Source organism: Falco rusticolus, chromosome 7, assembly GCF_015220075.1.
Source record: "Falco rusticolus isolate bFalRus1 chromosome 7, bFalRus1.pri, whole genome shotgun sequence".
Classification (NCBI taxonomy): domain Eukaryota; kingdom Metazoa; phylum Chordata; class Aves; order Falconiformes; family Falconidae; genus Falco; species Falco rusticolus.
This window is the reverse complement of record NC_051193.1, coordinates 6,046,377-6,059,102: the sequence shown is the minus strand read 5'-3', so window position 1 is coordinate 6,059,102 and position 12,726 is coordinate 6,046,377. Positions and strand designations below refer to the sequence as shown.

Genomic DNA, 12,726 nt, shown 5'->3' with positions numbered 1-12,726 from the left:
TATTGCATAAGCACTGCAGGTTCAAAAGTTTAATTAATTCTATTCTCCCAGATTTGAATTGTGCTTTAAGGGAGAAAGAGAAGAGAAAAATCAGAGGGAATAATGAAGCAGAAAAATTTCAATTGAAATATCAGGAAACTTGTGAAAACACTAATGTCTTAAATCTGTCCCTGGCAGAGAATAATACTGGCACCTAAATGGACTGGCAGCAGACCTGCCATACTGCTGATGGCTTTGCACATAGCTCTAACAGTAATCCCACAAAAAGCAAGATAATGTAGCAAATGCGTCCCTGCATTTCTTCCACATTTTGGGGAAAAAAAATAAATTAAAAAGGTGAAAGCCATCTTTAGATTCAAGAACTGAAGAAGGAAAACTCTGGAGAATCATAGCATTGTTTAGGTTGGAAAAGACCTTTAAGATCATAGAGTCCAACCATTAACCCAGCACTGCCAAGTCCATCACTAAACAATGTCCCTAAGTGCCACATCTACACATCTTTTAAATACCTCCAGGGATGGCGACTCAACCACTTCCCTAGGCAGCCTGTTCCAGTGCTTGACAACCTTTTCAGTAAGAAACCCTTTCAGAGAAGCTTCTGGTGAGTTAGAAACACTGTACTACATCATCTACAGGGTTAAAAATGACATGCAAATGTAAGTAGCACTTACAGCAGGTTTTCTGATCAGTAAGTCTGGTCAGCAAGGATGGTCCAGTGGTTAGGGTGCTAGCCTAGGGCCTGGGGGACCTGGGCTCATTTCTCTCCTCAGCCACAGACTTCCTGTGTGACCATGGCAAGTCACTTAGCCTCTCTGGGCTTCAGTTCCCCATCTGTAAAATGGGGATAATAGCACTGCACTCTCTCTCACAGGGATGCTGAGAGGACACATACATCAAAGGCTGTGAGTGCCCAATACCAAAGCAGCAGGGCCAGGTACCAGAGAAAGAGACAAGGAGGATGTTCTTTTGGTTTTTGGAAAAATCATCCCTTTTGCACAAACAAGTTTGCAGCAATGTAAAAATGAAAGCAGGCTTAAGCTTGAAGAAGACAGAGACCACTACATTCTGCTTCTAACTGTATTGCCCCAAACCCTCTAAGCAGAGACAGGATTAACATACGCACTATTTTCCTTCTGGCGTCCACCCAGCTCTAGCAATGTACTCTACTCCTTCAAAGAGGATCTCGAACGGCTGAACTAGCTCTTTATCCACAACATCTGCAATCTGTTGACAAAGCAGCAATTCAGTGACACTGAGATGAACCCCCACAACCAGTTTTCATGCACGATGAGAGTCTGGACACAGAAGACTTCTTCTGTGTAGCTCATGCAATTTAGATTGTTCAGCCTTTGCAACACAGGGGATTCAACCCTGTCTGTAGCCAGACACCAGCATAGCAGGAGAGCTGCACACTACCAGCACAGCCAGGGCTGGGACTTGAGAAATCTGGATGCTGCCCACAAATCCATGTTTGTCTCGGACAAGTCACTTGAACATTCAGTTTTCCCATGTAAAGGGGAGGTGATTTGTACCGAGCTATTTTGTAAGGTGTTTTCATCGGTAGGTGTTGAACATCCTGCATGGCATCCAGTTATCAATGTGGTTCTAATTCATTATATGCAGTTCTGCAGTCTGTCCCTGCTGGCACCGGGAACAAGTCACAGTGGTACCCAAAGGGTACTGATGGCTTTCCCTGCCTTTGCTGGCTGATGTCAGCATCACTATCCCAGCAGGTGACTGTTGATAGCTGAAGTAGCTCAAGAGTAGAGAGAATCCAAATAATATATGGCTGTTACTGTATCTGTTTGGTAAGATTAATTTCCCAACTGTCCAAAGATCTTGGACTGGACTATGGAAATTTCTGCACCAGTTAAAAAATCCTGGGGCAAAAGCAAAGCTCATCTCTTTCTATATGTTCACACTTTTGTAAAGTGATATGTTGTCTTTGCAATCAAATTTTCCCAATATCTGCAGCCAATCAAGAGATCTGTCACATAAGAAGGTCTAACCATCCACACCTAAAATATTCTGCTCTGCAGCTCAGCTCATAAACCAGTGGTAGGGAAGGAAAGCATAGCCTTGAGAAATACTGCTGCACACACAGACACCAAGCATCTGCGTGGGAATGAGCCAAGTTCACTGCCTCCAGAGAAGCCATTAAGTTATCACAACCAAGAAAATTTATTTGTAATGAACTGGAAAATGAATTTTACCAAATAAGAATCACAGGAATTGTATTTATTTGGAAAACAAGAAGAACATAGAACTTACTCTGCCTTCCGCATTGATTGTCACTTCAGATATCTTGAAAGTGACCTTTGGATTTGCTGTACCTATAAAAACAGATGTTAGCAGTCAGGCACCAATTGTTTGCTTCCAAGAGGGCAGACTTGAACTGTGGATTATTGTGGTGTTATGAACTGTGGTTCTAGAACTGGAAAAGGCAAACAGCAGAATGCTCTTTGATCAAATAGCCTACTTGCACATGTTAGGGACAGCACAGAACCAGACAGGGAAAAATGAAACTGCAAATATGAGGCAGATTCAGATCTGATCAAGAGCCATGCTACTGTCACAGTCAGTCGTCTCTCCCACAGTCAAAGAATGCATGTATTACTTGGAAGTAAATGCTCAGGAGTGATCAGAATAGCGAAGTAAACGTTGGTTTACTGTTTGGCTGTTATTCTCAAGGTGGTACATAGAAAAGTGGTCTAGTGCTAAAAGGCATCTGTGAAAATGAAACACTTAAAAACCTATTACCATGACTAGTGCAGTTAAGATAATAAAGCTACATATTTGTGTTGAACACTGAAAATCTAAAGTGAAGTCTTTACACAAAGTCTGCACAAAGCAGCAACTCAGCCTGCTGTACAGCACCTGCAGTGCTAAATGCTGGGGTGTGCTCCACAGCAAGAAAAGAGGGGCTAAAGAATAAAGCCACTGCCAGCTGATCCACAAGAAGCCACCTGTGGCAAATTCCATGTACTCTGAATATTCTCAATGCTCCTGTGAAGTACTCCCACTTCATTAACCTGGTTTACACCAAAAAACTGCGGCACTGAAGTGAAACAACTTGCCTTGCGCCACAGTGCCAGCCTGTTTAAGTACCTATCTTCTCCCTGGGAAGAATTTTCTCCACTACCTCAAGCTTTGCCCTCATAACCCACAGAAAAGGGCTATTGCCCCTGCAGCTCAGAAACTGAGGCCCAGAGATTAAAACCTAGATTTCAAAAGTTTTTTTAAAAGGAATTTGGACTTTGGTTGGCTCATTTTCCTGAACTGCTGAAACTTAGCATTGAGCAGAGCTATGACAAAATACTTTCAAAAATCTGAGTGTATACATGTGCTGAAAAAACATCAGGAGTCATCTCTCGCTTCCCAGGCTAACACTGAGCATTTCTTCCTCCTTGAAACAAGAAATAATGATAAGCAGAAAACTCTTCCCAGTGGATCAGGGAATCTGCAAGATCTGAATGAATTCTACAGCTTCAGAAGGTCAGCCAAAGAGAAGATATTTCTCCAAAAAAGGAAGATTACAGGTATGAGGAAAGAGAATGTTATCTGTGAGCAACACACCCTGCTGTAAAAGCAGGGAAGTCTCAGAAGAACGAGGGCTGAACTGTTCAAACTTGGCCCATTCACCTGACAGTAAATCAACCCTCAGCAGCTCTACTAAAGTCCCACCTCCCTGCTTCCAAGACCACTCCACTTAATATGCTGCAAGCCTGCCCTCACCCTTTACTGCTGAAGCCTCCAGATCATTTACTGTTTGAAAATATGACAACAGGCTGTAAGCATGCCGAGTTTGTTGTTCAAAGTCCAGGAGCAATCACAGAGACCAGAGTCCTTCAGAACTTGAACTGTCAGGGCACTGCCAGCAGCTATACAGAAACCCTCCCCCCAGAAAAATCAAAAAGCCATAATTCTGCAGCTATTCCCTCAGAGACACAGGGCTGTAATGAGAATCAACTCCTCAACAACTCAGATCTGTCCGGATCTGAGACAGCAGCTCCAAAACAGTGACAATCAGATAGGGTTTCCACCAACTCCTGAGACACCAGACTCGGAGCTCTTAGAAATCATATGGTTGGAATATCAGCATCGTCACCAGTGACTAATCTAACCTCCACAGCAGCAGTTTCCCCAAACACATTTCCACCACCTGGACACCAATTCAAAGATGACTCAACACCTCTCCAACAACCCCCTGCTCCAGGCTAGGAGAGTCACTGCTGTCAGGCACATGGAATAAAATACGTGTCTCCCAGAAACAGAGATGTAAGGGTCTCACCAGTTTTGGGGTACCGGAAGGAATCTGTTCTTCTTGTCTCCAGCATAGGCGATGTGACATGAATAATTTCCACCTCTGACTCATCATTTTCTTCATAAAGAATTCGAAGAACTTTACCTCCATCCAGTGCTGTAAATGAATTAACATTTCCTGGTCAGAACAGCTCTTAATATCAGTTATTGCAGTCATCAACATTCTCACAGGAGCACAAGCTGGTTGGAAGGATGAATAAAAATCCAACAAAGTCTGTGATTCATGTTTCATTAAGCAGAACACTCTGAGAATCTTACAACTCCTACCATCGCTGTGAAAAGGAAAGCCTCTTCCTCCAATAACGTGCTCACTAGGCCACTGTAACATGCCCACTGCTGCAGATAGTTCAAAAGGAGCTATGAGTATAAGGTTCTTATCTTGCATAAAGACAAGTAACAGAGAAAAATAACTCTGCACTGGACAGCACAGCAGGGGTGCCACCACATGCCTGTCAGGCATGCTGGATTCACCACACTTACTTGGCTGTGCCTTTGGGCTCCACCAGTAGCCAGTGTATCTGTCAAACTCCTCCTGCAGCACAAAAGTAGCCACGCCAGCAGATTTTGGATCCTCTTCAACATTGGCCAGTTCTAAAATAAGACACAGAAGAATTAGTTCATCAGGTACTGCAGAACCTAACTAGTTCTGCATTATCCCAAACATGGCCCAAGTTCATCCCCAGGGAACAATTACATGATAATAAATCTGACTTCTCATCAGATTTGTTTTCTGCTTCCACCCTGCTCTGTTCATTTATTTAGAGAGGATCTAATCCTCTCTGACATGGCAGCTTCTTTTAGGAAAAGAAAGCCATACTCCCTTCTTACTCCTACCCAAATAGTCTCTCAATTTTCTATGTACTAGTGAAAAAAAAAGAAAATGTTCTCTCTAACTGAGCTCACTGAATTGGAAACACAATTTTTAAGGAAAACAAAGAAAAAAAAACCCCAAACCAAACCTTTCTGAACAACTGAAACTACCAACATTCAGAAAACTGAAAGCATCAGTATTTCATTCACTGTACCAACCAAAAGTAACAGACTTACATAACATCTCAACATGCTGACATATCCATAGGCCTTCAATATTTTTCCTGTTACCCTGGAGGTAACTTAGCAGCGCTTCATAAATAATTATCATCTGAGAAGGAGTCATTGCTACAGTTTATTTTTAATGTACTTACATAATGTTTTAATATTTAACATTTAAATAAGCTAAAGCATTATTATAAAGTGTCAGAAATTTTAATTTAACTAAAATTTAAATGATACAGTTTAAATACAAAGTTATGATTTAAATACAGAACGCAATCCACTTCTGAAAAGCCTTTTATCCACAATTTTCAATTTTCCTTCCTCCGTGACACATGTCTAAAACAGAGCTGGAGAGAGTAAGAAGCAAGGACCCAAGTTACCGAGTATGAGGGGCCAGCAGAAGCCACAATGCTATTCAGAAACTGTCTATACTGTTTCTAAAAGGCCCTGCAGCCTGATTTCACTGACAGAAACTTTCCTCCAGTTCTATTCCACCCACAGCTCCTCCACACAAAAAAGGCTGTTCCAGTAAAAAGGAATGTTCTGTGTTTCAGGCGAAGAGCCCTTCCATATGCATTCAACAAATAACTCATTCTGCCACATTCCACAGTGCAGGGAGAAGAATCATCCCACAAGATCTGCACTAGAGGAAACATGTAGAACGTGACACACAAGGTGGTCACTCCCCCAGATTTCAGAAGAACCCCTAGTTCCATTGCTTAATTTAATCTAGCAAGAACAAGTGCAAAGGAGATGCAGATACTTTGATTCAGGATGCATTACCATTGTGCACAAATGTTAGCCTCCTTTCTTCTCTGGTTTCTATATTAGATATCCAGATGTCATTGCTATGGATAAATGCAATCCAATTTGGATCAGCTGGACAAAGCTTGGGATCCATCCGGATATTTGGACAACTGGTCTCTACCAGAATAGGTCTTAAAGGCTGTTGCTGTTTGAAAGAAAAAAAGAAAAAAAGCATAGTAGGCAATGATAACACACAGACACTTACATAAACTAACCTGGATTATCAGAAGGTCTCTAAAAGCACAGTAATGTGGACACTGACTTCAAATGCACAGGTTTACAGAGGAATTTTAAACACAGAAAAAAACTATGCAGTTATTTTATAGGGAAACTTGTGCTTCTACCATGATTACACAGATCCCACCAGGGCCTCTTTCACCAGTGCTGAGGATTAGCCACAAATCAGAAGACAGCTTGCCTAGAGAAGCCTGGCACACTCTTAAAAACAGCACCCTAAAAAGGGGGTTGGCAGAACATACAATCTTGTCCTCCAAAAGCATCTCAGGGTACAGTAAATTCCCCCTGACAGCAGGGTTAGACAGACATCAAGCATCTGTTACGATAATAAGAAATTATTTCAGCTTTGAAGTCAAATTTCAGCACCAGCAGAGTAAAGGCTGCTTGTTTTGCAAGTTAAACAGCCAATCTTGTAACATATACAGCACTGACTGCTGAACGGTGACCTCTAAACCACAGCTTGAGAACAAAGGTTGCCTCTGATGTCACTTCTGACTACATGAAAGAGCATATAGCCTTTGTGTTGCTTTTTATTGCCATCGCTAAAGAAAAAGAAAAGAGATCAGGTGTTCTGTCCTGCTGTCACTGTTACCACCATGTCTGGTAATTCCCCACCCGAGTCTCTACAACCATGCAAATGCAGCTCTACGGAGGACTCCTCCACATTTCAAGGGTTCTCAAGGCTACCTGCCATGTTAGTGCAACAATAACTAATGATCACGTCCTTTTGCTTTCACTCCAAGCCAAAGGAGCTTCTAGCCAGAGCAAAGAAGTACTGCAGTGAGACAGGAGATGAGTAAACTCACAGTGAATCCATGAGGGCCTCCGTCTTTTACATGATAAATTCCACTCCCCGCCTGAAACAGAAAGGTGCCACTTTCTCGGTGGTAATCGTAAGAGGCAATCCCAATGGTGCCAATTCGCTTCCTCTCCCGTAGCAACTCCTCTTCACGAGAGTACATCCCATAGTCCAGGATGGCCTGAATACAGGCAGAGAAGCACAATCAACACCTCTGCTCTGCACGTCCTACTATACTGTCAGAGCGTCTCTACATGCCAAGCTTTCAGCAGCAGATGGCTGTGCTGACATCTTCCTCCTCCAGACTCGTGCTGGCAGCTACAAGCTCGCTCCTGCTTGTGCCCCTGCCATCAGCACTTGTAGGTGCAGGCCATGATCAGACCCCACACAGCTGTAAACCAGATAGCCGCCCTTCCCATAGCAAGGCCAGCACCATTTCCAATATTCACTGGTCTAAGAAAGATCAGACCGAAGGTCTGTTATTTCTAGAATGAGCAGGAGAGTTTTTGCAAACTTTCGCAAAGATACGCAGTGACTGGTCAGGTGGGAGGAGAACACAGCATGAATCCTGCGTCTGGCTGACAGCCTCAGGAAATAACACAGGGCAAAATACACCTAATTCCACACGGGGTTTGTCCCACCTCCTCCAGCCTGTCACAGTGTCTGGGATGGGACTGATGCAGGCTTGCAATGTGCAGAGGTGAAAAGGGATACACACCCCAGTGAGTGGGAAAAGAATCCTTTGCTCTAGCATGAGTCATGAAGCCACTGACTGATGCTCTGGGGGACTCAGCACTTCCCCCTGCAAGACAGTGATTATCAGAGACTACAGGCTCCCTCAACAATCCCCAGCATCTCACAGCAGAGAAACCGCTGCATATTAGCACTTGCAATCTCTGCCGGCAAAGGAAGAATCATCCAGCGCACAGCTGTTATGGCGTACAAGGGCTGTAACTCCAAACACTGGTGAGAACGCTGTGCTTGTTTTAGAGATGGCTGCAGTTAGCCAAGTACAAGGAGAATCTTAAAATATCTGAGACAATAAACTCCAAAATTTAACAACGGCTTATAGGTGCAACCCCCAAGTCCGTGTACATGCCACGCTTCCAAGAAGCAAGAAGGAAATCAGGACCCACCGGAAAAAGATCCAAAAGAGGTTTCCAGGAAAGCAACAGGACAGCAGCTTTGTTTATAGTTTTGGGAATTTCAGAGTAGAAGAGCGTATTCTCCCTGTTCTCGCCAGACATTGCTATTGTGAAAGCGTGGAGAGAAAAAAAAAAAAAAGTATGTTAGCTTTCTGTTATTAATCCAAATACTCTCAAAGGATGCCCAGGAACAGTTTTCACGGGCCCTTCCTACCAGACAAAGTACTTATGGTCTCTGTGCTGCAGCCTTGCTCTGGGAATTCCCTGCTTCACAGAAACACAGGTCACAGAGAAGGCAGAGAACAAGGAACTACACCCAGGCTTACTGCATGATGCCTGAAGCATATGTGTGTCTTCTTGAAGGCTGGGGGCCCTTTTATTTTATAAGCTTTTAAAATCAAGGAGGGCCTTTCTGCTAATTCCCCTGGCTAGAACACACCATGATGCAGCTTGTGTTTGAAAGATAATGCATCTTTAGGAAGGTTTGAAAGTTCCTTTCCTGCTCCTCTCCCTCAGTGCTATTTAGATTTCTGAAAGCTCCTGCCAAGGCACATGGGGATTGGCCCAAAGGGAGCCAGATGTGCCCCGGGGAAGGCCAAGTCTGATCTATAGCTCAGGAAGTGGCCTGCAGGAAGGCAGAGCTCAGCCTTAACCCACCCTCAATGTGTTTGAACTCAGCATCATCCAAGGGTTATGACCCCCATCCTTTGAAAAGGGGAAAAAGGAGACAGATCAGCAGCTTTCTATGTCACTGCACAGCACATACAAAGACTCTGTGAATCACAAATCAGAGCTTAAGCAACTAGCCTAAGCAGCACGCAACGGGGCTAGAACATGGTTCTGGCTCCTCAGCCCTTGCTCTAGCCATTGCTTCTCCCTCAACTCAGTGTTTCATGGACTTATGTTCAGCTAGTGTAGCTTTGGACAAAAGCATTCCTCTGCCGTAAGGCCTGCTCCAAAAAGCCACTCAGAAAGTTGCTCACTGTATAATTTACAGTGCCAAATCACTGCAAGCACAGCTGCAATTTAGAAATGCAGACATATCAAGGGAACACTAATTGGTGAAACAATGCAGAAGTGACAACAATAAGGCCAAGAACAATAAATTACATTAAGTTTTCCATTATCAAGACCAAAAATGTTGAGGAAAATAGTTACTCTTCCCCTGCCCTACACTGCTATTTATTCCCCACAAGATCCCTGGAAAACCTACTCCATCAGTAGCTGAGACACAAAGGAATTCCAAAATTACACTTATAATCTGCTTTGGAAGGGAACTTTGAAGGACAACAAGGTTCTACTCACTAATCCTAATTAAGAGAAAGGAGATCAAACCTACACAGTTTTTGGAGAGGGGATCTCATACTTGGCAGTGAGAGAAAACAGACCGAACAGACGTAACCCGTCCTCCCAGCTAGTGAACATGCCCCAAAGGACACTTCACTGTCCTCTTCCAGCTCCAACAGGCCTAATGGGTTACCTCCAACTACACCATTTCTGTGAGAGATTAAATTGCAAGTTCTAATGAGACATTACCATCACAAACACGACATTTGACCAGCCAATCTGCCCTGAAATCCATTTTAATCACCAGAAACATCCAGCTCTCAAGAACAGTCAAACCCAAACAGCCTCTGCAGTGACTGTTTAATCAAGAGACAGGCTGTCGCAGCAAGCTTACCCAGATAGTAGATCCTATCGGAATAAGGTCCTTCAGGATCATTTTTCTTCACAAACGTGAAGTCATGCGGGGCTTTTGCCATCATGTATCCATGATACTTTCGCGTATCTGTGAGCAGTTTTCGAAGCTGGCTCCATGAATGTCTCTCTACATAGAAAGGTTCCAGTTTTGGCTGCTCCTCTCTCTGGACCTGCTCCTCGCAGCCCGCAGTTTCAAAGATTTCAAGGCCCGGCTGTTCAGTTTCCATGGCTGCTGCCATGTTGCATGTTTCTGGAAGAACAGAATAGCAGAGGTTCAGCATTGCCTTTCAGCAGCCCAGCAAACATTCACTTCAGACTCCCAAAACACACCACAGCAAAAGCGCTATAAGAAAATCACCATTTCATGGCGGGGGCGGGGAACCCACAGCAGAATGAAGAGGACTAGGAAAGAGATTTCTGCTGTGGAACACAGGCTGCCGTCACTCATCCTTTCAGAATGGGAATAAAAACTTCACAGAGCCACACAGATTTATTGCTATTTGCATTTCCCACACCCCCATATACCAACTACTTAGTTCACGAAGTGGAAAAATTCCTCCCATTAAGCTCCTATCTGGTCCTTCCTCCGTGTGAACTGTACAAATGTCATCTTGCTACACCGATACCACAACAGGGGATGATTAGGACTGTAGCACGACCTGGAACAACCAGCTGCTTAGGAGAAACAACATTAGTAGTTGATTTGGAACCACCAAGCCATACATACATCATGAGCCCAGGCAACTGCATGCCCACATTCCCATTATTCTCCTATAATTTCTTGGGTTTGTTTGCATCTCCTTTCAAACAAAGCTTGGAAGGGTCTAGCAACGATCATCATTATTATATCAGGGATTATATATCAGGGATTTATATTGCAGGGATATAATTACAAATACTGCACGGATAAGACTCTTCCAGAAGCATGAGGCGATACCAGAAGAAAGGGGATACAGTGAAAAAAGCATTTTCTAAATAGGTTTATCTGCAGGACAAGTCTTATCCTTCTGAACAGGTTGTTAATTTAGCAGATATCTCTTCCTGCAGTCAGCTGTATAGTCTACAAAGTATATCTGAGCTGGAATTAACAGCCCAGATGTCTGGCAAGAGGAAACCAAGCCCTTCTACTGTAAATCCCAGATCTGAGGACAGGTTCAAAAGCATCCAAACTATAAAATCCCACCGCAGAGATCATTACCTGGGAGACCAAGGCATAAGGATTGTCAAGTCTCAAACGGAGGGTTCTTTCTATATATAGAATGGAAATACTTCACAGTTGTTCTGCACACTGCTAGGGTTGAACCTGGTGGCTTGAGCCTGACAGAAACACTTATGCAGACTAAGTAAAGCATTCCCATTGAGCAAACAGGTACTAAAGGACCACCAGATCTTGAGGCACGGGCTCTGGCAGCTGTGCCGCCTGAGACAAAGCTCCCTGACAGACTAGCTCTCCTGCAGCTGACAGATCTCATCACAGATGAGTGAAAAACAGACGACCTACACCTCTGGACCAAACCCAGTTCAACAAAAACTGCTAAAAGCAAAGCAGAGCATGTCTGGATTAAGTGTTTGGTTCCATCTTTGACAATACAAACACAGGCTTTCTTTCGTCCAAGCTATTTACAACACAAAAATACAGCAGAAATGAAACGTCCCTGTAAAACTAGAAGGAGAGTCCAAACACATACACAAAACAGTGCTCTGTTCAGACAGCATTAGAAACTGAGAATGAGACTTCAAATCCCCATCGCAAAACTCTTATTTAATTTGCAGGATTCCAACAAAGAAAAATCTCCTTTCCCCACCTATACCCAGATACTGGTATGTCTTAACATGACCTACCTCTCAAACTTCCCTCCCAATAAAAGATAAAATCCGAGAGGCGTAGACTTTAACGAGCAAACGAGAACATCCTGATGTTAACCCAGGGTAACGCGAGGATCTGCCCCTCAGGAGATCACTGCGGGATCTCAACTGCAGCCACCTTCTGCTAGGTGAAGCATTTCATTTCCACCTTCCCGCAGCCAACAATGAGAGCCCGCCCCATCGCTCGCTCAGGGTGCGAAGCACTACAACGTAGGACACCTCGTACACCCGCAGGGCACGCCAGAGGCGCAGGTCGGGCCTGAGCGGGGTGAACGGCCACGGGCCTGCCCTTGCCGCCGAGGTCTGATCCCGGGAGGGGCCCTCCACCGCCTGTAGCAGCGGGCAGGCCTGGCCGGGGGCGGAAAGCCAGGCCGCCCCCGGGCAACCCCCACGCCCACCCTCACCCCACGGGGTCCCAGCAGCTCCTTCCAGGACGGAGGCGGCGGCCCCGCTCCCGCAAGACCCACCTCCACCGGGAACCCCGGGCCCCAGGAGGGTCCTCACCCACCCCGGTACTCACGGCGCTCCGCAGCGGCGATGCTGCCGAGCCCAGCCGAGCCGCTTCCGCTTCCGCCAGGAGGGGCCGCCGGGCCGCGCTGGGCGAGGGCGCCCCCTGCACGCGGGGAGGAAGCGGCGGCGCCGCACGTGCCTCAGCCGCGCCGGGCGAGGGCGCCGCCTGCCGGCCGGGAGGACCGGGCTGCGGGGAGCCAAGGGGAGGGACGTGCAACGCTCCAGCCGTGCACGGGGACCCGGGGCAAACATTTTACCCCTTGCACGGGGACCCGGGGCACACACACACGCACACACATTACC

The 12,726-nt window shown here is 45.3% G+C and overlaps 1 protein-coding gene across 10 annotated transcripts in view; it reads right to left on the bottom strand.

The window, feature by feature from the left end:
- The window catches only part of DPP8 (dipeptidyl peptidase 8), a 35,053-nt gene extending 22,555 nt beyond the window's left edge, over window positions 1–12,498 (bottom strand). For 3 of the 10 annotated variants that reach the window (XR_005105329.1, XM_037394733.1, XM_037394727.1), the window contains exons 1-9: window positions 12,434–12,498; window positions 10,028–10,297; window positions 8,338–8,450; window positions 7,209–7,382; window positions 6,142–6,310; window positions 4,804–4,914; window positions 4,292–4,420; window positions 2,272–2,333; window positions 1,124–1,224 (exon numbers count right to left, since the gene is read on the bottom strand). Coding sequence is in view for 9 of the 10 variants with exons in the window: in XM_037394733.1 (XP_037250630.1) it covers window positions 1,124–1,224; window positions 2,272–2,333; window positions 4,292–4,420; window positions 4,804–4,914; window positions 6,142–6,310; window positions 7,209–7,382; window positions 8,338–8,450; window positions 10,028–10,286 (1,118 nt within the window). In the remaining variant the exon portion in view is untranslated. Of the gene's footprint in view, window positions 1–1,119; window positions 1,225–2,271; window positions 2,334–4,291; window positions 4,421–4,803; window positions 4,915–6,141; window positions 6,311–7,208; window positions 7,383–8,337; window positions 8,451–10,027; window positions 10,298–10,572; window positions 10,713–11,889; window positions 11,909–12,380 lie in introns of those variants that run through there. The other 7 variants (XM_037394735.1, XM_037394728.1, XM_037394729.1 and 4 more) reach the window with 7 other exon arrangements.
- Window positions 12,499–12,726: the final 228 nt, after the last annotated feature.